This window comes from Ostrinia furnacalis, unplaced genomic scaffold, assembly GCF_004193835.3.
Source record: "Ostrinia furnacalis isolate ACB-3 unplaced genomic scaffold, ASM419383v2 OfSCF1066, whole genome shotgun sequence".
Lineage (NCBI taxonomy): Eukaryota > Metazoa > Arthropoda > Insecta > Lepidoptera > Crambidae > Ostrinia > Ostrinia furnacalis.
Genome location: NW_021131305.1, coordinates 882,579 through 906,607, shown reverse-complemented (window position 1 = coordinate 906,607; position 24,029 = coordinate 882,579). Strand labels below are relative to the sequence as shown.

Genomic DNA, 24,029 nt, shown 5'->3' with positions numbered 1-24,029 from the left:
GTGCTTCGACGCACCAGTGGTCGACTCCCCCGGTCAGTTAAATTCGATTTGAAGCAATTTTTAATCAAATGTACAGTCAGGCACAAAAATGTTTATTAACGAATAAATATTTATTAGGCCAGTAGAATTAAACACAAACATGAATGTAATGAAATGAAAATAATTCCTACAAAAGTTTTTTGTTTCTTACTACTGGTTTTGGGTTAAAATGTTGCTCCCAGATTGTATAAATAGCGTCAAACATGCATAGTTTAGTATAATAATTAGCTTGTGAAACTTTTTTCGTTGACTGTACTTGTGCAAAAGCCAAAAAAAATATGATATTAAATTTATTTAAATCGGGGGCGACCACCACGGGTGCGTCGAACACTGGGGGACTCTGCCACGGACCCAAAGCGACGGGTAACTTGTAGCGTGGGAAGTAATATGCGAGTATTATTCAAAATTAGGTACATTATATCAAGTTACATCATACACTCGGTATCTTAGGGGCTAAGGGTTATCACAAGAACTCGTTCATTTTATTATTTTATTATCACTTAAGGATGTGACTAAAGATTGCAGATAACAGTATCTTGCAGCTTCGGAAAACTAGTTTTGTCTCGTATTTTATGGTAAAAATTGTCTGGCTGGTTTCATGACGTGTTTTTTTCACTTGTACAAAAATAGTAAACCATTCAAGTAGGATTTTAACAGATATTTCGCTTTATTACGGTTTCTTCAGGAAAACGATGTACAAACAAGTGTTGAGTTAAAGTAGCATTTTTTTTTATTTTATAAAGATTTATTAATTTGATATTATACACAAATTACTGATAGTCCCGTTAGCCCCTTCCCGTACTAAGCTAAATAATGCTTGTATCACGAGCTCACCACAATAGACAAGCAGCTCACACTTTCATAAGATAACTACTTAACTTAGACAAAGTGTCTCACCATTTAGTTCCTACCTCCATATCATCTGACCTTCGTCAGCGCATAAAAAGTATCATAGTACATTTATGGTAAGTAAAAACAATGTGCCTGCATTATCTCGCTTATGCAACCCAGTAGATACTGGCGCACCAATGGAAGTAACGTTCAGCTGATAACCAGCAGCACAAATAGAACAGCCAGTGTGCCAAAACAAATATGTTTACCAAAATAATCTTTAAGAAAAGTACCTGATGCCCCTGTTCACCATCAATCCCTAATTTTTAAGTGAGACCAATGAAAACAAAATTAATATTAAATGTTACCATAGGGGTTACTTAAAAATTACAGATTGATGGTGAAAAGGAGCAAGAGTCTCTCAGAACTGACCCATTTACCTATTGTCTCGAAGCAGTTAATGTAGCTCTGGGACACATAAAAGCGATTTTTAAAAGCGTAAATGGCTTTTGTGACTTTAGAAATACTTGATATTATGATGGTAATGAGGTAAAACTCAAAACCTCTACATTAACTTCTAGAGCACTTCACGTCACCAGTGTCTGATAAAGCATCAGATAGTGATCTTAAATAACGCTATCCAACACGTAAAGATTATTGCTGTTTACAAATAATTCTGCCAAATTCCGAGTCCTGTGAAACGAAAAGTTGCGGTGTTTTCTATCCACAACGAGGAAAGAAACTCTTGGCCTGCATCTCACCTGATGGAAAGTTTAATCGGCCAAATAGGTTATCACTTTATCACACTTATTTTAGACACACACTGGCTGTTGTATTTGCACTATGCTCGAGGAAAATTGCAAATCTGCGTGCGGCGTCACGGCCCCAAGTAACAGCCAAGTTATCTGTATTGCCTGCCTAAAGGGAGCAACAAGAGCCAAGCTGAACCCTCCTAATTACTAAAATAATTAGACACGTCTGCATTACTGCTTTTAAAGCAAGGACGCGGTAGTAGGAAAAACAGTGGATCAATTAATATCGGCAGTAGTGCCGAAAATATCGGTATTTTTATGGAACCGAAGCCGGTTCTATCGAAACAATAAATTCTGTCGTTTCTATTACATATTGCAAAAATCTATACATAATATTATAAACCTGAAGTTTGTTTGCTTGAACGCGTTAATCTCAGGAACTACTGATCCGATTTGAAAAAATATTTTTGTGTTAGCCTTAGTATGTTAATAATTTCTCGAGAAAGGCTTTAAGCTATTAACATCACCTATACAGCCTACCCTATAAGAGCGGAGCAGTAAAGAAAAATGTTGCAAAAACGTTGTCTGTTCAAACTATTTTCACGCGTACGAAGTCGCGGACAGAGCTAGTACCTAATAATTACATAAAAGCTTTGCATCATCGCCTTCAATGTACCTACCAAGACAAATTAGGAAATCCAATTAATACGTGAGCTATCGCCAATGCTCGTTATCACTGTACCTTGAACCTCTTATTCTTTGTCCTATTGCAATTAACTTTCCATTCAACAACAATATACACACTGAAGATTAAACGTCTTTATAAATAGGGTCTTCATTCGTCAGTCTAATTTTAAATATACATTTCTTTTATCACCCAAATATCAAATCAGTGCTCCATACATACCATGAAGAATTTGGCTCCGAAACTACTTGCCCGATTTGAAAAAAACTTTCAACCTTAGAATCTTACATTATTTCTGATGAACGGTACGAAGTTCGCCGGGTCAACTAGTCATTAATATTATATTAATACTAGCTTTTGCCCGCGGCTTCACTAGCGTGAAATTTCGTTTGCCACAGATCGTCAAAAATTTTATTATAGCCTATATGTTATTCTGGGTTATAAACAATAATACTGTAAAGTTTCATTAAAATCCGTTCAGTAGTTTTTGCGTGAAAGAGTAACAAACATCTAGACATCCAAACTTTCGCATTTATAATATTAGTAGGATTAAGTAAAACATTCGTACCTACTTTCTAGTATTAAGTATTAAGTCACAATACAAAATCTAGTCGCCATTTTAATAAACGCCATAAAATCTCAGTCAATCTGAATAATTAGAGTTCCTAATTAATTGAAGATATACAGACGAAGAATCACGAACAGCTGAGACGAGGAAATCTGAGCGTTTAATTAATAAATTAACGGTACGAATGATTATGCCGAGATTGGCAGTATCAATATAACAGACGATGAAGCTAATTCGACTGTGCCATTCTCTGAAATTAACTAAATGAAGATCCCGTTTTAATGGCGAATAAAAAACGACCTAATTAGATTAAGTGAAACTGGGAAGGTCTATCTTTCCGCCATATTTTTGAAGCCTGAAACCGTAGAAAGTTTTTTTTTTTTCATAATATTTGGATCATAAGACTCCGGCCATGAGGTAAATAAAGACCATTTATCTTTGCCATTTCCTTTTAATCCTTCAAGCTCCGCGAATCTAGACACAATAGATAATCAATTGTTGACATTAATTAATGCCGTCTGGGACTCAATCGGTTAGTGGTTAACCGATATAGGGTGTGAAGAGAATATAAGCTATTAAGTGCACACGAGTGAGAAGGTCGCGGGAGGTGCCTGGATGCGAGCGGCGCAGGACCGGTCTTTGTCGAAATCCTTGGGGGAGGCCTTTGTCCAGCAGTGGACGGCTTTCGGCTGAAACGAACGAACGAACGAGTGAAATTGAATAAGGAGTTTAAAGGAAGAAACTGAGGTAAATAAAAGAGGACTGTTGAAAAATGTAGAGACGATTATCAAGTTTTGGGAGTAAAACCTCGGATACAGACACAAAATATAGGAAAAAGACCTTGCCTAAAATAAATTTTAGAAATCACTGAACCCAGACAAGGGTAAAATTTCTGAACTCGTCTTTATTACATTCGCAATTTTCATAAAAATACGACTCTTGCAGAATCTTTTACGGCCTTGAGTCATAAAATTTAACTTTAATATTCAACTTGTCTACTTTGTTCGAGATTATTAAAACATAAAAATCTGTCTTTGTGAATTATGTTTTTAAATGCATAAGAGTTTGTGATATACAGGGTGGAAACGATAAGTCTCACTCGGTTATTTCTAAACTATACAAGATATCGAAAAACTGGTTACTGATACTGAAAGTGGTTCACGAGCTCTATCAAACGGTCTAAATAAATAGGTTACAGAATAACCTGGATCTATCCGAAAATTGAATGTTTTCAGTTTCCATACGTGAAGGACGCCACTCTACTAAATAAAATACTTTCAGTGAGCACGTCTGAAGCAATATATCAAGAGTAACGACTTGGTATGAACTATGAAGTAATGGGGTCCGTCAGGCGCTATCAGAATTCAGAACTTAACTCCTAAACCCGGCTTAACGACTCCGCTGGAAATCTGAACTATGAGGCAGTTTGAATAGGAGAAATAAATTAATAACGGATATCAATATCTACTTGCCGATTATGAGATAACTAGTAGAAAACTACTTATGGTAGTACATAAATCAAATAAATGGCCAACTATTAACGTTTGAACAATCGCTGATTTCAACAATTCTATAACATCTTCACTAAACTTCTATATGTAATGAACATCTTCACTTAGCCAAGGAAGCAGGTATGATACTATGAGTGAAAGATACGCATAGAACGATACATCAAAACCGAAGTATATTCACCTTCACATAGATCAAAACGACGAGTCAAGCATTTGGCACAAATAGGATAATATTCCAACCACGTAAGGGTAGTAAATCCTATTCAAAGAAGGTATCAAAAGGTGCCGAATTGGAAAGTCGTCAAAAACAAAACGCCATTTCAGCCGAATCTACTAAAAGGAATCGAAGCTGCTAGATAATCGCCCGGCTGGAAATAGCTGTGACCCACATTACCGCATACCTGCTGGGACGCGCCCGCCACCAATCTATAGCGATAATAAGTTTGTGGACACTGCTTGTGGGAAATATGGGCGACAAGTTTCTTCGGGCATTCTCGAGAGAAAGTTCTTGTTGCGAGAGTAATATATTACACAACTTAATATAAGACTGAGGACATAGTTTATTCATAGTCGGTGGACTAAGGGCTCTGGCACTTGGTGTCTTGGCAGAAAGGGACTCTATTTTTTTTAAGGAGTTGGGTTCCTGTTGTGACATCATAAATGGGGGCAGTACTTTCAAAACGATGCTTGTAACACCCTTTATAGCTAATCGGGAACCATAACTGAGCTACAGCACCCCTTAAATTATGGTTAGAGCGTTCTTCATTATGGTAATTCCTTGAAAAAGTGAATATCTTTTACACTAATATACCATTTTCTAAATTACAACATGCGAATAGAATTTGCATACAGAAAATTTACATAACAATAACCAGTTTTATCTGACTGCAATAACAATTTAATTATTAGAGTCAACAAAAGGATAAAAACAAAAACTTAGCATATAAAACGTACAACTTGTATAATTTTGGTAATAGCGTATGCATCAGATACGCAAAGTCGAATGAACTTGAATTATTTAGCCAAGGATAATAAATTCGAATTGCAAAATACGATAGCTTAGAAATATTCATAAAACGTTTTTGTATCTAGATTGCCAATTTTATCATATTATTCATCCAATGGATTTCATAGATTGATCCGTACTCCATTTAAATAATATTATAGTATCGATAGAATGTTGCTCGTTCATTTATAAATGCAGAATAGTTAAAATTACAGGAAAATCAATAGATCAGAGATTTATGAGTGAAAGATATTTTCATTCATTAATAAACTAGCTGGGTTTTTATGGCGATCAAAAGCTGTAGATCCTGGCTACACAGGAGTTACAGTGGTGGGAACGAGAGGTGGGAATAGTCCCGTAATAAACTAGCTGGCTGATAAAATATTAATACTAATATTGAGTGCAACTCTGAATTTTCCACAAACTCTACCTATTGGTCAATTTACCCACTTCATATCAAAACTGATAGATGAGAAAAACATGATTTTGCTTTCAAATCCTGATAAAAGTAGTCTTCAAAATGTATAAACATTTTTTGCTCATGCCGAGTATCGTAGATATACAAATGGAAAATATTAATTCAGCTTAGCATACCAAAGGAAAAGCTTTCACATTCCCATTTGGCGAGCAAAAGCTGTATTCATAAAAATGGAAAATAGTTTCCTCTAAAAGTAAATAGCCTATTTTTAGATACAAATCAACATAGTAGCAAAGTCGAATAAACATTATGTATGCCGTTAGGAGATTTTTTATTGGTAAGCTAACAACCTTTGCCTCACGGAAACGGAAGTACTTAGTTGACATTACTCTTCCGGGAAAATACGTCCATGTAGGTACGTTTTTGTGATATATTAGTACAATGCAATGACTACACGTTCGTAAAAAATAGGCAAGTAAATATTTTTAACTAAGAAACAACTAACGCTGTCTTTAACCCTTAGAAGTTTAGACTAACGGACAATAACAGTATTTTTAGGCTTTGAAAATCAAACATCAATTTACAAGATTGAAGCTTATGATTGATCTTAACAGAAAGGCAATCATAGGTTTATGCTTGAGTATAATAATCATTTTAAGCCTCATTTTCAGCTGTAACCAAAACTTTGATCTCATACGAACACTATGTGAAAGTGTCACATAGTTTTGAGAAATTATAGCTCTACTTTTACTGGATAAAATAGCTACATCTTCTTTCAGTTTCTAACGATCACGTAACTAACGACCCAAAATCGATCGTGGAAAAAGTCTTGCAGCCCACACATTCCCAATAAGAATCTTCCGTTGCCAAATGGGAATAGGTATTGTTCCGTAATATATTGACATCGAAAACAAGCTGTCAGTACGCGTTGTTAGGGCCAATTACGGAGCATTGCGGCCAATTGCCAAGGACGCGGGTTTACCTTGTAAACAGTTTCGTGGTACATTCTAGAAGATATAGAGCTGCTTGAGGATACAGTTAAAATGGTAGTAACGCTAGCATGAGAAAGAAGCACATGCAAATTGATATTGTTACTAAACTTAAAGCAGTCATTAGCCATTTTAAAAGTGAAAACAAAATTCTATAGTGGGTAAATTGAACCAGACTACTCGTAATTGCCAATTCACAAGAAGTTTCTTGAAAAAAGAGTGGCTTTATAAATGAAAACATAAAAACTGTAGCAAATACGTGGGGCGAATAACTCCGATACAGATTGTGGAGCTGTGCACTGAAATTTTATTCAAAAACGTCTATTCTATTTATTAAATGTCAAACCACTTTGCTTATGCAAATTCTCTGTATATTTTTTTAGTTTTAGCAAGTGTCTGAAATCGAATTTCATAGAATCGTGTATCACCCACCAATCTTCTGAGTATATGCGGATACTAAATTGGAAATGAGATCCCTAAGTTGCGCGAAGAACGTTTTGATGAGAAAGAATGTGAAGAATGTTTTATATCTTAGGGTTTAAAATCCATCGTTCTATTCTAATCAACACTAAAACTCGTATTATTTTATGAGTATATGAGGAAAGATTTGATTGTTTATTTGTTATTGGCTTAGAAACTACAATACCGATTTGAAAAAATATTTCCCCATTAGAATCCTACATTATTTCTGATAAACAAGTGGTTCGGAGTTCGCCAGGTCAACCAGTAGAAAGTACTCGTATTTAAGTATGCAAATGCCTGAGTGCCAGCTAGTGTTTTGTTATGGCATCATAATACTTATGTGTACTGTACACTGTACAATACTGTACATGACAGATAGTGTGATACAAGACGCGTAAGTACAAAGTATTTATTAATGGCTAATACCATTACCTTGGGTGTAAGCTGCAAGAAATGTAACACGTGTATTGCCTTTATCTTCAAAGGGCTCGTGTACTACCTACATACATTCCATTTATTACTGCGTGTCTAATTAATCCAGTTCAACGACTAATCAAAGGCATATGTTATTTGACTTGTCTTTGTCCCGGTTTCTACGTAGCTTTTTCGTTCGTTCGTTTCAGCCAAATGACGTCCACTGCTGGACAAAGGCCTCCCCCAAGGACTTCCAAGACCGGTCCTGCGCCGCCTGCATCCAGGCACGTATCTTTCTACTAGACACAAATTAATACATAGCGCATTAGAGAACCATGGTTGAATATGCGACAAAGAAAACTATTTACACTCCAGAATAAAATCATTTTCAGAGGATTCTTTATATTTCCTGATTATTGAAGCATTAAACAACACGGCTTAGAAAATATGGGCATGTAAAAAAACTTTGACATTTAGGAACCAAAATCATAAAAACGTCTAACGTAGGTTTTACAAATTAATCAGCCAGCCAACCTAATCATATACTTTATGAATCGTATCAAGAGTTATTCGACCCACTACTGATACTGAATGGTTCACTGGTCCATTAATCTCTCCTTTAGTTTATAATAATCCATTAAACGTAGCTAGAATACTCAACTGCCTAAGTAGAAATGTATTGCCTAATTAGAGAAAATAATTAATAGAGATAATAAATAGCATCTAGTGGAAATATAGCAGTAGTATGTGCTAAGAAAGAGAAAGAAGGGCAATTTGTACAATCGTAGAAGTGAAATAAGGACTGAAGAATTTTCCTATCAACCTTGTCAACTAAGCATATGGGCATTTCTCCACTAAATGGAAAATCGCTGTCCCAAGCTAAATTTATGTAGTAAACCTTAAAATTTCTCAGGTTTTTGTATCAATACCGACATAGAATTAGGTATTCTTAGCATGACATAGCATATTTAGTAATTTAATCATGGAATATTCGAATAAATAACCTCAAACGTCTCAAATCACAGTCCCCTGGTACGTCCCTTTTCCAGAATTACACATATTGTTACAAATGTTTATTATATTGCTGTTGATATTTGAATAAAAAATATCCAAATACATTAACAATAACAGTTAGCATCTTAATACATCACAAACAATGTTTACAATATAATTTTAATCAAAATATCCTTCTGAGAATGCTGTCCTCAAATTATTAAAACATTCCCCTGTTAAAATTTTAAAACCGGTTTAAAGTCATATTTAGTTTTGGCGCAAAGCACTTAGATCGCAAAACGGAACGCAATAGGTGTTAAGGTTGTTCAGTTGTGTAGCTAGTGGGCAGCCGCTATTTTGTTTAATGCTACTACTGTGTCATCTGGTGAACCACGCGTCTAGGCCGTCAGTGAAAACATTCCCCTGGTGAGCCTTTTTTTTACTATTTTAAGAGTTTTAATAACGACAATTTGTTTAAATTAATTAATCTTCTAGTATGTAGCCACATAAGTTGCGTTTATTTTAATGTTTTTAAATGATATTGTTTTATGAAGTATTCACGTAAAAATAACATTCCCCTGGCGAACATTCCCCTGTCATTTCATAGCACAGGGTACTGTTCATACCACAGGGGACTGTTCATACTACTGTTTTCCTAGGGTTTGACCACTAAAATGACGTCTTTTTAGTAGGTATTACGCGAAACATGAGAAGAATTTCTAGAACAAAAACGTATAGCTGTGCAATTATGATATCATCGACTTGAAACATTACCCTAAAAAAAAATTGAAAAAAAAAAAGAAGAAAAAAGAAAAACTTTAAATAAAATCAGTTAAAAGATATGAGTTGTCGTGAGCATAAGGCTGTAAAAAAGGTTTGGAGGGAGCACTGTGCTAAGTTTCGTGCAAAAAAGAAAGGCATGAAGACATAACAAATAATTTGTGTTTCTTTACGAGATCGAATCAGAAATGAGGAGATCCGTAAACGAACTAAAGTCGGTGACATAGCCCGACGGATTAGCAAGCTGAAGTGGCAATAGGAAGGCACATAGTACGCAGAACTGATGGCCCATCGGCAGCAAGGTTCTGTAGTGGAGGCCGCGTGGACGTCCCACTCTGCGTTTTACGGTACACAAGGTGGACCGACGACATTATAAAGGTAGTAGGAAGGCGCTGGACGCAGGCCGCTACGAATCGATCAACATGGAAGTCTTTGAGGGAGGCCTATGTTCAGCAGTGGACGTCCTATGGCTGAAATGATGATGATGATAATGAACAAATAATTTCGGAAGGGAAAATACCTACATTTGATTCAGAAGTTTTCGCAGAAGAACATCAGGCGCCTTTAAGATCATCTGACCCAACACGAAATAACAAGAATAGCGTTTCAATATTACATTCACCAGAAACGGGGTCAAAAAACAAAAATTAGCAGTAATAATGTTTTTTGTTTATTACTTTTTGTATTTTTTTGGTTCTGTTTTAAAAGGCAGGATACTACATTTTTGATTATTATAAAGACTGACTTTAGTGTCATACAATTTAAGTCTTAAAACTTAATTGTTCGTTAAGTTTAATGCTACTGTTATTAGGCTTAAGAAAAGTCATTATAAATTAGTAATATTTGTTTTAATAATAATATTTTTTGTTTCAAAAACTTACATAATTTTTATAATAGCAAAGAAAAATAAAGAGTTTGTTTATTCAAAGAAAAATACTAATTGTTTTTGTCCATAATACATTCCCCTGGGTGGTTGCAACATTCCCCTGTCGCAATTTTGCGAAAAATCGCCAATAACTCAAAAACTAAGGGGAAAATGTGTGGGCTTTTTTTAGATATGTATTTAAATTACTATTGCCCTGAATTTCGTTAACAAAATTTCTCAACATTTAATAAAATTACTTCAGGACAGTCTTGTATGGACGATTTTCCAAATAGCAGAGAAACACCCATATAACTAAAAAAATTATATCATTTAAGCCAAAAAAATAGCACTAGTTTCTACTAAACAACATTGTCAAAAGGGACCAATTCTAGAAGAGCGCTAATGCCATTTACGAGTACCTACGGACTAAAATGCAAAAGTTAGTGATTTGCATGTCTGCTTCCAGAACATAGGGTTCATGAAATTTCCCAGCGGATTTCGTCTTGGACGCTAAAGATTAATTTACCTTCACTAATGTATTTACAGTCACGCGAACATAGTCAAGGTTAAAGGTCAAGTTGGAAAATAAGTTAAGGGTATGGTATTATGAGTACTTTATAGCCAAATGAGAGCGTTTAATGGACGAGCTTGAGTTTTACTGCCTATCCAGAAAAGCGAGTGATCTTTACTTTAGATACGTAGGTAAATGGTATCCAGATTGTCATCATAAGGTCACATTTTATATGAATCAAATAAAGATCGCAAGGTGTATATCACGAAATGTAACATTATGAGCACTATTGTCTGATCGACCTTTGATCTCTGAATTCCAAGCTGAATGAGTCGCACGCACTATGCGCGATGTCGAGATAGGTCACGTACAAGCCGAATTTCAACTAACATCGGCATCCATTCAATAAACCCATTCGAAATATCGTTGAAATTGGAGAACAAAAAATAATTTTAATTGCTCAAGTTTAATGGGACTGAAGCTGGAGACAAAGATAATACATAATCTATACTGCCTATTTTCCGTGCATAGTAGCAGTTGTCAAATCCCAATACGATATATCGTTTGAAATTGGGGCATGGAATTGAGGACTGAGTCCAAACAGAGCCAAAGGTCTACTGCCCATATCCCATGCACTACTTGTCAAGTCTACAGGATGTCCCAGAGTGGGTGAATCAAACTGCTAGGGGAGGTAACTCTACTAATGTACTATCCCTAAAAAATATGAAAAAAATTAAGCGCATAAGGACACAAAAAAAAATGTTTTTGAAAAAGTGAAAATAAATCCGCTTTGCCTAAGTATCTGGCTATAATTGCTGCGTTTGGAGTTTATTTGTACTTTTTTCTTACTAATATTAATTGTACATGATCGCCTCGTTTATCTGTAAAGAAATTTTTGAAAATGATGACAAATTTCGAGTTTAGAGCACTTTTTTTTTTTAATTCGGTCTCAATTTTTTTTTCATATTTTTTAGGGATAATACATTAGTAGAGCTACCTCCCCTAGCATTTTGATTTACCCATTCTGGGACACCCTGTATATTACAGCATTTACAGCCAAGTAAAATCTAGTCCCATTAACGTGGCGCCACTGCGGAAGCAAGACGTTTTAGCTGCCCCCATTCTTTTATGTCGTGTCTCAGGGTGAGGAATCGTTTTGCGTCGCGCCCCAGGGGAGCAGATGGGGCAGACGGCAGACGCTAATCGCTGAGCATGGGCCGGCACCGCACTGCGGTTTGCGCATCGATCCGGCCTATCCCGGTATCCCGGACACTGCCTTTAGGCTAAGGACACACGCTTAAGGACAATGAAAGATCCTGTAGGTACCTGAAAAAAGCAAGAGGCTGCTTAAGACTATTTCTGAATAGAGGTCGTATTCGGAAATCTCACATTTCAAAGTGAGAACGGACTTGATATCCAATCATTCCAGTAATTCTGTCAAAAAATGAAAAGAGAAAAGTTTCAACTTTTCTTCATTTAAAAGCGAAATGCATTTGACGAAGCATTTGGAAATTCAACAAATAGACAAAAACCACAAAGATTTTTTTTATGTGACAGGAGGCAAACGAGCATACATATCATTTAAAAATTCAATAGGAGAAATACTATAATCTCTAATTAACTGCAGGTGTGACTTTAGCTTTAGATTCACTAATGCCTAGCAAGGTTCCACAACCCACGTGCATTTAATTTCGACAGCAACTTTAACTCGAGGGTACATCCATCCCCTATTTGCAGAGAGGCGGATTTTCTTTTAATTTCATTTATATTTAAATGAATTTAGAGATTAGCAAAATATTCCAATATGATACTAATTAAAAGATAAAAGTAGGCTGAAATAACCTTGGAGGATAATAAAATGATTTTAAGAGATTTGGGTAACGTGATCTTAAAAAATGTATTTTCATCTTACCTTGCTGAAAACTTATTCAGGCAAGAAAGATACAGTAGAGAAAAACATATAGATTTAGGCTTCAACATTACATTAGTTTCTAAAGTTCTTTTCGTGTATGTTCATAAACTTTTTAAGCCCTGAAATTGTTCGAAGGCTTGGAATTTCATTGCTCTTTGCAAACATAAAATTCAATCCCCTGATTTTACAAGAGATTTGTTGCTTTTTATGCATTTTCTATTATTTGCTTTGATCCAAGATGACGAGTTCTTCCATCCATACCAACAAAAACAAAATGAAATGGCACTCTCATTAAGTAACCTGAGACTTCCATAAAAAGGCAACACATTCTGGATCTCAGTGGTGTGGATTTCAATGGGCGGTTAGGATCGCTTACCATATCGACTATTTGAGCTATCGAGCCTTCTTTTATAACAAAAACCTAACGAAAAATGTTTATCCAAGACAGTCATGTATCATCAATTGAAAAGGTCGCCCAAAGTGAATTGACGCGATCACAAAGGGTGTTTTCGAAAGAATGTTTGACGTCGATCAATGTTTCAAAGTATTGTTTGTACAGCACATAAGGCTATACATATTTGTTGGAAAATAGCACCTATCACAATAACATAAGAACTCAGTGTTAGCTTGATTCAGTATTCACGCGAACGCCTCAAAGTTTACAGACATGATACCAACGGAGCAATTTCCTGATTGAATTTAGGTGTCAGTTGTTGTAAGAATTGGTGCCGAACAGTCAATAACCCGTGTAAATGTTTTGAGGAATATATTCCAATACTAAGTTCGAAACAACAGTAAAATTTACATGCCAAAAGAAAATAATAATTATGACAATGAAATAAATCAGGTTCTTCTAGAATTAATGTTTAAATCAATACCATATTACAGCTAGTGTTATGAGACTCCACTACAGTTAAGTACATATTTAAACCGCTGATTTACCTAAATATTAAGAATCAACCAATTACAAGTTGAAATTAAAGTTCAAATTGAATTTTGAGCGCAATTGGCAGGCCTAAATCTACCTTTGTATGGTAAGCATTCAATACAAAAACATGTCATTCACAAAGTACAGCACAAAGTAATTTACCAGGTGTCAGTTAGCCAGTAAAAATAGTACACCGATACACATATACTAAGCTACCTTCTGCAAGTCACGCCAGCTACTGCAAAGACACGTGATTTCGAGTTAAAGGTGGCACGAGCACGACAACTTACTAATTATTTGTCACGGTTAAGGAAAGACACGAGATGCCAAGGAGAAAGCTGATCCGATATTCAATATTTTTCGATTCGCGAATATGGGCGCTGTTTGTTTTTTGCTGTATCGATGCTGAGTTAAAATCTGCACGAGTCATGTATGGGAATAATATGATTAGTATCTTGGATTGTCTAGGTTGGATTTTTGACATTTAAAAAAATTTGTAATACTTAGTACAATAAAAATCTGCATTGCATAAAACCTATTGGATGGAGATTGGAGACATCCGTCCTACTCACTCGTTATAGGAACATAGAAAACAAACTGAACTAATTACATCATTATCGCTTCAGGATTAGGAACGAAGAAGTAAAGCATCCAACGTCTTCAAGACGGCTTGAGATAATTTCTCTGCAAACTACAACAGCCGCTATAGAATTAGCCCGACAACTGACGTCCCTTGACAGAGCTATTGAAGGCACATTCATTAATAATTATNCAATAAGTGGTGACTGAGTTTGTTCCGGCGTTTCTTCTCAGCACTTGCCATATGTTTGTCTCGAAGCGCTGGTAGGGCCCAAAAGATAAGGAGACATGTAAAGTGCCCCATAAGGGCTACCTTTTTCTTTTTTTATTATTTTCTATTGACGTTCATAAGTGCCACTTGTGGTCTAAACTGAATAAATATTTTTGATTTTGATTTGATTTTGATTTTGATTTTGCACGATAGTGTCCCCTTCAAACTTCGGACACAGGTCGGCCGAAGTCAAGATTACTTATTCCAGAGGGGTTTGTGGATGGCTCTAGCTTGACATGCAAACTTGGTGGAAAGCCATTTATTATCCTGCAAACAGTATCTGGAAATGGCTATTTCGGTGGCTGAATTTGCAAGCACTATCTAGAGGGGTTCCCAAAGTGGGGAGCGCACCTCCAGGGGAGACCTTTAAAGGGGGGCGCGAGTCATCTGTGTAGTAAAGTATTTAAAAACCTGCGACCGCAGAGAGAATACATTCCAGACTGCTCGACACGACCAATAAATATTCTGGACTGCAGGATAGGCGGCGCGGATTTCTTTTATGGTCGAAAGGGGGCGCGTCTCAAAAAAGTTAGGGAACCCCTGATCTAGACGAAAAACTCATTGTCTGAACAAAAGGCAAAGCGAGGACCAAATGAAACTTTATTAAGAATGAAAAAAGTTGTTGAACAAAAACATAATGATAAGTGTAATCAACTGAAAACCAGTCTATGCCACAGTCGATGCAAACTCACGATCATTTGAGTGCGACGGTGCAGAAAATCGCTAACGACCGACTGGCTGCATTAGTCGTGGGTTAGTCCCAACTAATATTATAAATGCGAAAGTAACTCTGTCTGTCTGTCTGTCTGTCTGTCTGTTACGCTTTCCCGCTTAAACCTCGCAACCGATTTTGATGAAATTTGGCATAGAGATAGTTTGAGTCCCGGGAAAGAACATAGGATAGTTTTTATCCCGGTTTTTGAAACAGGGACGCGCGCTATAAAGTTTTTCTGTGACAGACAAAATTCCACGCGGGCGAAGCCGCGGGCGGAAAGCTAGTACTAATTAAATGCGAAAGTAACTCTGTCTGTCTGTCTTGCTTTCACGCCTAAACCACTGAAGCGATTTTGATGAAAGGCATAGAGATAGTTTGAGTCCCGAGAAAGGACATAGGATAGTTTTATCCCGGTTTTTGAAACAGGGACGCGCGCGATAAAGTTTTTCTGCGACAGACAAAATTCCACGCGGGCGAAGCCGCGGGCGGAAAGCTAGTTATTATCTAAATTAAAGATAGTAAATGCACTACCACTATAAGTTTGCAGAGAAACTGAATAATGAAGCTGATATTTGTTTTTATTTTATTTTATCCGCAACGAAGAAGCTCTTGCCCTGCATCTCACTCTTCTAATGGAAAGTGAGGATCAAGCCGAAGGTGGAAGTGAGCTTCACCAATATTCCTCAACCGTAAAGGACCTAGCTATCTTAGGTATATCTAACTGCCGGAACACAACAATGCTGTTAACAATGTTGTTATGACGACAAACGTTATTAACATAATTATGCCCCTTTGTGACCTTCACAAATTTTTCATCAAGATGAGCAAAGAGATTACTTAAGCAGCAGATTGTCGTCAAATGAGCGAATCTCAAGTGAAGCGAGAAAGCTCTCGAAGGCAATTGACTGTGAACTGTGGCGGTGTGGTTAAAGTACTGCGGTCTGCGATACATTGACCGATCAAGGTCGAGGTACGCCTTTGAAATGCACTTGAACTTCACGAACTAAGAAGATGCGATGACGAGAAGATACTAGTTTTTTGAGCACTGGAAGCTTCTAGATTTGCCCATTATCGATCACCTGTTTAAAGAGTAAAGACGTTTCCAGATCCAGAGCGTTTGAGTTGATCATCATCAGTATACAAAATCTGATTGTGTTGTTTTCCTGGTTTCATTTCGGACATCCTAATCTGTCTGATAAGGTGTGAATGATTCTGTTCTTTGAACACTATCACCACTGAAGAATTCTTTAACTTAGTTGGACTAAATCAATGAGTACCGGAGAAGTGGCGATCGAAGTGGCGAAGTTAGCGAAAGTTCTCTTAACTAAAATCAAGAGCGACGTACTAATTGGATTTAAATCAATTATTGGAGACTGGTGGGAAAGCCTCTTGCATTTGACACCACCTCTTAATAGAATTGAGATTTCTTAGGGTCAACTAGAAGTCTAGAAGGTAACCGATTTTTTAAAGATTCAAACGTAACACAAACGGATAAGTACCTATTTTGCTCTACATTTACACAGCCAGAGGTTCCAGGTGCCCCACTAAAAGAAACATTCGCAAACTGAAACTTAAGCAATACCTAAATATGTAAAAGCAATTTACTGAGACCCTAGCAGCCCCGAAACCGTTTTCCCCTTTTAGGGGTGGGGGTATTTGTCGTAGTTTTATCGCGAGCCCATAAAAGTAAATAACTTGGCACAAGACTCTTTGATTGTTAAAAATTCCTTGTTGAACTGCTGACCTCTGCAATTGTTCTAAAAGGGAACCAATCAAGAAATATTCTAATGGTATGCCTTGTTATTTGTACAGTCTATTGCTTGTATTTTCGGGTACCTATTTATCTTCTACCCGCATCATGCTTTGCTCCATTTGTTTAAAGTACTAGTATGTAAAATAATTTGTAGATACAAAGTTGTAAATGCCTAGACTTTCGTGTTTTACGTTATCGCACCAACAAATTAGCAACAATGTTCTAATTAGTTGATATTCAAACCTTGATTTTTGGCCCTGGACTGGACATGATACAGATGCCTTACCTCAGATCATAGAAAGAGAATAGATATGAAGTCGCGCGAGACTACAACGAGAACCAGTGTCCCCACATTTCCCCCACCACAGCTCCCACACACACATTCAACTGTGTAAAAACAAAGCGACTGAGAGTCTACGACAACATGTGCAACCGGCTTAAAAGTGCTGTGATTGGCCAGAAGGCGTGCCTTATGGCCAATCAATGGCCGCGTGACGTGACGCACACATAGAAAACGCTAGTGAGAGAACAAAGATAAAATGGAGTCGACAAGATATCGATACTTTAAATCGCTAGGGGCAAGGCTCGAAACTGGTTTCACAAAATGCTTATGTATGAAAACCTTTTTATTATTATACGTTATTAATAACTACTATCACGCATTTACTTTTTAATTATGGCGATCTGCGTACCGCATATGTTTACCAAAAATAATGCCTATATTATTAGGCTTTCAACTAGCTCTTATAGTAATTACATAGTTGGCAGTTACTAATTACTTCTACTGTTATTATTTTTTTTGTAAAATCTTATAATCGCAAGTAACACATCATTTTTTTATTTAAAATTACAAAATAGAAAATTATAATTTACTTCTATTTATCGATAATAGGAAACCGCATTAGAACACGAGCACGGCACTATGTTACGACCGGCACATGCGGCCGTACTGTGTATTTTCACACGACAGTGGATATCGGAAGAAATTAAATACATTGCGCAGTAGTTGAGCATGACATAAAGTGGTTGCTAACTAAATCGTCAATGTACAAGTGTGTTAGAATTTTTATCACCACTGATTTCGATATCGCAGTAACTGTTACGGCACTGAATTCGTTCGTAAAAATGTTTAGTTTTTTTTTAATTATAAGAAAAATACCAATGGATTTGCAATACTTACATGTAGTAAATGACTCCATTGTTCCTGTAGTTCTTCGTTTCACTTGTTTTATTGCACGTAACGACGCACTATCCAAAATATCGGAGAACATTTCCTTAGTACGACTGAATCGCGACTAACCTAGCTACGCGGCCGATGTTCGTTTCTGGGCATATCGCGGAGACACGCGCCACGCCCCCGTTTCACATCTATTCCCTTCTATGATCTGAGTGCCTTACGAATTTCGTGTTTTAGAAAGGACCCTCTCGTCAAGGAAGGACCTTCCTTCAAATTCAAATTAACTACAGCCAAATAATTTATTTTTCAGCAGGCAAATAACAGATTATTATTATTAACGTACTATGTATGTGCGACCTTGACCCTACATTTGCCTATTATATTTTCTCCGCGTTACTATTAGGATACATTAAAATTTATAAATAGCTTATACTCGTATAGTCATAGAATTCTGTATTTATTTAGCAAACATTGCCTCCTTCGAGGCTATTTTCGATATTCTACGACCGTCGGACATTGACATTCGCCAATTGGCACTACTTTAAGGTAGGTATAGTTTACGCATTTCCTTACAAAACTCAATATATCTTCAGTAATTATTTTCCCGTCAAAGTTAATCGTAATTTACAAATCGTAGCGGATATTAAAGGTATTTACAAGCTAGTTGCCAATGTCGGCCTTAGGCTATAATGGGAACAAACGATCAAGGAAACACCTATTTGGTGTAAACTTCCTCGTCAAAGTAATTTGGAATTCTTTCGCTTTTTGTGATAGCGTGCTAACTTTTAGACTAAAAGCTAGTGAACGCCAGACCTACGTCATTTTATAAAAGGTGAAAGTTTGTCAGCGTATGCTCCCAATGTCTGACGTTCACCAGCTCTTAGTCTATTTGGCTTGTTATCTAGCGTCTAGCGACCACTTTTCTTGTTCAACCCTCGGCATTACCGGTACCAATTAAGACAAGAGACAAGTAATTCCAAGAAATTGCAGTCAATTTGTGATAGCGTGCTAACTTTTAGACTAAGAGCTTAGTGAACGCCAGACCTACGTCATTTTATAAAAGCTGAAAGTCTGTCAGCGTATGGTCCCAATACAGGTCTGGCGTTCACCAGCTCTAAGTCTTATTTGGCTTCTCTCGTTCTACCCTCGGCACTACCTGTACCGATTAGAACAAGGGACAAGTAGTGCCAAGAAACGGCAGTCAATATAGAATAAAGGTTCTCGAGCGGATACCTAAAAGTCTGATTCTTTAGAAATTTCCATAAATGTAAACAAATATGGCCTACCGACATTGACGAATTTAAGCGCGGGCGTGGATGATAGGACCACGAAACCACGATAGAATGGTAGCAATTTATTGGAGGGTAATCGTAAATTATTTTTCATAAAAAGGTAGCAATTAATAAATTTATAATTTAGTAGGTGCAGTAATAGTTAATCAAGAAACACAAATTCTGGCATTCTACTCAACCTAAAAAAAGTTGTGTAATTTCTAATTTTAAAAAATGTGGGTAGGTGTACATAGACGATATTTTGCATTTGCACCTTGTTTTAAACATTGCAGCTGTAAATTAAATAAACTACCCACAAAGAAGATTCACTAAAGTGATGTCGTAAGTAAGAAGGTACCCACAAAGGATATTTCTTGTGTTTCGCCGACCGCAAAGTATCAAAGCCCAGCTTCATTAACTTTGCTAAGTGAATAAAGTAATGGTCACAGTTAGGGATATGCCATTACCCCTAGGTCGGGAAGATTCCCGGTATCATTAGCAGTATTCCCATTGAGTGGGACTGGGAATATTAGTCCAGTTAGGTGACAAGGGAATCAAGTTATAAGCAGAGATTTTAGCATATAAATAATTTTTGATGATTAGTGTAAATATTAAGTACTAAGTTACATTTATTATTTGCATTTTGAATGTATTAAAATGAAAGAAAATTATGTTTCATTATTTTGTGTTTTAAACTTTTGTCTAGATGACAATTTTTAATACAAAGACTGATTTGCTTCTGATTTGAGTAAAAATAAATATTAATGAGAAATGCCATTTGAACAAACTTTAGTAAGGTGGTACAGTATTAATTTTACATAATTTCTTATTGTTTTACGAAACAATTACTTTACGTGACGACCTACTTGTAGACTTCACACGTGTCATTGATTATCAAAATCTCATTGTTTATAACTTTTTAAATGGTTTGGAAAAAAATGATGCCATCTAGAATTTTTCATGGCTCCCGACTGTTTGAATTCAACATCCCTCTGACTAATATTTCTTATTAGAATCCTAGCTCGCTATTAGTTTTTGCTGAAGAAGAATAATCCAATCGCAAATAAAAATATAGTGATGACATTTGTATTAAAATTAACCCAAAGACTTCTACAGCCATTATTTACCCTACTTAGTTATGAATTTGGTTTACAATATAAAATTCTAACTGTACCACTTGAAATACTATTGAAATTAACCATATTATTATGAGTAAATAGTACGTACCCATTGAAGGTTTTATTGTAAAATAGGTTTAAGCCACAACTTTGTGGACTCCATCAGTTTATTATCCAACATGGTTAGATAAATATCAAACCGAACCTGACTAACCATTACTTTACAATTTCACAGTTCAAGTAAACCTGACGGAGTTCACAATAATTGTTTAATTATTTTTTTATGGATAGAGCCCAATTAGACATTCAAAAGGCTTGTAATCAGGATTTTAATGATGTAATGACGGAGAAGTTGGAAAACTTCTGTGACAAAGTTATTTATTTCTGTGTACACTTCGCCCTAGTTACCTACCTACAATTTAACCATGGGATTGTAATGATCTACAGGTAAATAACAGCAGATTTTAAGTAATACAAAATAAATGATGAGAACAAAAAAATAACCTCCCTACAATTTCCATTTCATGTTCGGGTGATAGTACTCTCTTGAAAGTCGCTGCGTGAATTTATGGTAATTAAGTTATGTAGGCAAGTCCATGTCACACTAAGTAGTACTTGTTTTAGACAAAAAGTTTATGTAAAGAGGTAAGAAAGTAAAAATGATCACTTACCAAAATACTGTACTCGACCGGACGATGCTAGAAAACAGCTCGGACCATCGCAAGACGCGTTTGAAGACACAAAACACTAACAAAAACAAATGAAAGGCTCTTGATACTTAAAATAACAAAAGGTCTCTACAAGAATTTAGGCACTTCGGTTCGATTTCTCGGTAAATTCGGAAGAACTTGGATTATTTATACACTACAATGTCTGAGGTGACTTCTTTTAATTATAAAAACGAGTTTATCAGTTAATTTCTACCCTACTTTAAGTGAATTTGTTCTCGCGGGTCAAAGGAGCAGACATTACTCAACACGCACATTCGTTCGAAAATAATCGAAATAATAATTCTCGGCCTTGATTGGCTAGAACTCTATATCTGTGGCTAGAACCACAGATATGGATAGATGCAGCATGTGTCAAAAATTGTATGAAGCCGAGCGTGCCACTTTTTAAACGTCATTAGTGTCATTTTAGCGAATTTTAGTGATTGCCGCAACGTAAAAGTAATCGTATCATCGTACTGCATTCGCAAAGTCATCGAAAGATATCGTGTGACTCGATTCGAAAATTAATTAATTCCGATAAAACTGATAATTTGTTAAATACAAAACCAAAAACATCTTTATTTACCTTTTTAAAATAAATTAATTCTTACAAATCGTCAAATCTCGTTATTTTTTTTACCCTACCAGCGTTTCAAGACATAAATTTGTCAAGTGCATGAATACATGGATCAGTGTGTGTCTTATTGTTATGAGTAAGTACGGTTCCTTGGGATCGGTATGAATGCACCACATAAAGGGACCATGGTTTTAACTCTTAAGAGTACATCGCAGGATATGTATTAAAAACAATGCTACTTTATACTTCTTCTACTGCTACTTTATTCTAATTAATTATTTGCTACTTGTGCTGTTAATTACAATTCTCAATCCGTAAATAATATCTTCTTTCTACCGTGTTCGTACGTAGTTCGTACTGTTCTCGTAAAATCATCGTAACCGATTGTTGTAATCGGATTACATGAACATCACTCGACCATGTATGTCCATTTGGACATATCGGAATGGCACGCTTTGACGATCAACTTGCTGTATCTACTCTAATCCATATCTGTGGCTAGAACCTATGAATGAATGCCCCAATTTGAATGAAACAGGAATGAAGTTTCTAGGCTTTGAATGACTGGGAAAGAAAATGAGTGAACGAAAGTCGTGAAACATATGATTCCAGAGACCTATAAACAGAGAGAGAGAGCGCTATGCATTTTACGCTGTTTCAGGTTTCAGACAAAATTAATTAAAAAGATTGAATTTTTTGTATTACTATACTGATTAAGCTTTGAAGAAAAAATATATTAGAACTGAGTAATTACTTTATTCGATCCGGAAATGATGCGTGCATGTGCAATTGTGCATGTTTGATAACTTTAAAAACTATTGTTGACCTTAGATTACTGTCCTTTTCCTTGAAATGGCGAAGAAAGTTAGATTACTGCTGGAGTGCTGGCTTTATCAATGTAAGTCTATGAAATGAAATAGATCATTCATATAGGCTGTATAGTTTAGTATGTCTTTGCCTGTCAAGAATTGAACCAAAAAAAAACATTTTATTGCGTTTTGTTTTCATGATGATAATCCTAAAAATCTTTATAAACATTGAATTTCCTTTTTCAGCTATTTCCCTCTGACTGTTAATACACGCATGCTTTAAAATAAATTGATTACGTGATTAATAAAATAAGAAAGCTTTGGACTTCAGTAAATACATAAAAAATAAATAAAATGCCAGACTTTACATTTAAATAACCAAACGCTAATTCAAACTTTGTAACTGTCAAAAAACAACTGATTCGTGTTTTGGGTTTTGCAAGCACTTTGTTGGTTTGGAATTTTGTTTTCTAAATGCTGGAAAAAAGTGTTTTCAAGATGGAAACTGCTTCATATTACCTAGTAGAAGAGAGAATAAAAACGTTCAAGAACTGGCCCTTCTCTGATAAAAACAAATGTAACGTGCGAAACATGGCTGAGGCTGGTTTCTATTCAGTTGCAACAGGCGAAGATGATGCTGATGCTGCGAAGTGTTTCCTGTGTGGTAAAGAGTTGGATGGGTGGGAAGCAAGTGACGACCCTTGGGCGGAACATAAGAGCCACGCAGCGAAGTGCGCGTTTGTGCAAATAGGCAAGAAAGAAGACGATCTCTTGGTAAGACAACTCTTGGTGTCTTTTCGTTTGTACTTATATTCCTTGATAACTACATGATATTTTATAACATACATCTTGCTTTTGGCATTTTTACTGTATTCTAGATTCATTAACTGTAGTTTTTAGAGTATTTTAGTAAAAAAATATTTTTTTCCTTTTATTTCAGCTTTCAGAATTTCTATCAATTGTAAAACAATACATGATAAATGAAACTAAACGGATTTCAGAAGTAGCCAAAGAGCAGATCGATGAGAAAGCTAAACTTGTGAAGAGACGCTGCCTCGGAAGGAAGTGATATGATTAAACTGACCAATGAAATTATTGTAATGAATTATTAAATTTTATGCAGACTGGTTAATGTGCCTGACTTGTGAATGATTATTGAATACATGTGTTGTAAATAATTTGAGTTTTAACTTATTTGCAGGGAATATGGATTGTCACTTGTTTTTGTATCTCTGAATTTGAATATTATGCGAATGATTTAAACGTTTTATTAGATTTTTCATAACAAAATTCTTGAAATTATGTTGAATTTATGAATCCAATGGTGCTATGGACATAAAATATTGAAAAACTTCAAAAACAAGCAGAGATTGAAATCCTATCTT

The 24,029-nt window shown here is 35.9% G+C and overlaps 2 protein-coding genes across 2 annotated transcripts in view; one reads left to right on the top strand and one right to left on the bottom strand.

Moving 5' to 3' along the window:
* Nucleotides 1–21,578, bottom strand: part of LOC114350997 (monocarboxylate transporter 14) — a 66,275-nt gene extending 44,697 nt beyond the window's left edge. The window contains exon 1 of the mRNA XM_028302017.1: nt 21,220–21,578. The gene's annotated coding sequence lies outside the window, so the exon portion shown is untranslated. The remainder of the gene's footprint in view (nt 1–21,219) is intronic.
* A 1,493-nt stretch (nt 21,579–23,071) lies between these two features.
* Det (baculoviral IAP repeat containing deterin) lies at nt 23,072–23,822 on the top strand. Its single transcript, XM_028302027.1, has 2 exons — nt 23,072–23,418; nt 23,585–23,822. The coding sequence occupies exons 1-2, from the start codon at nt 23,119–23,121 to the stop codon at nt 23,711–23,713; spliced, it is 429 nt and encodes a 142-aa protein (XP_028157828.1). The 5' UTR covers nt 23,072–23,118; the 3' UTR covers nt 23,714–23,822.
* The last annotated feature ends 207 nt before the right edge of the window (nt 23,823–24,029 follow it).

What these genes read in the sequence shown, in the direction of transcription:
- Det (XM_028302027.1), top strand. Translation starts at nt 23,119, where the DNA reads ATGCTGGAAAAAAGTGTTTTCAAGATGGAAACTGCTTCATATTACCTA. An exon ending in AGAAAGAAGACGATCTCTTG is followed by an intron (nt 23,419 to 23,584) that starts GTAAGACAACTC and finishes CTTTTATTTCAG; the next exon opens with CTTTCAGAATTTCTATCAAT.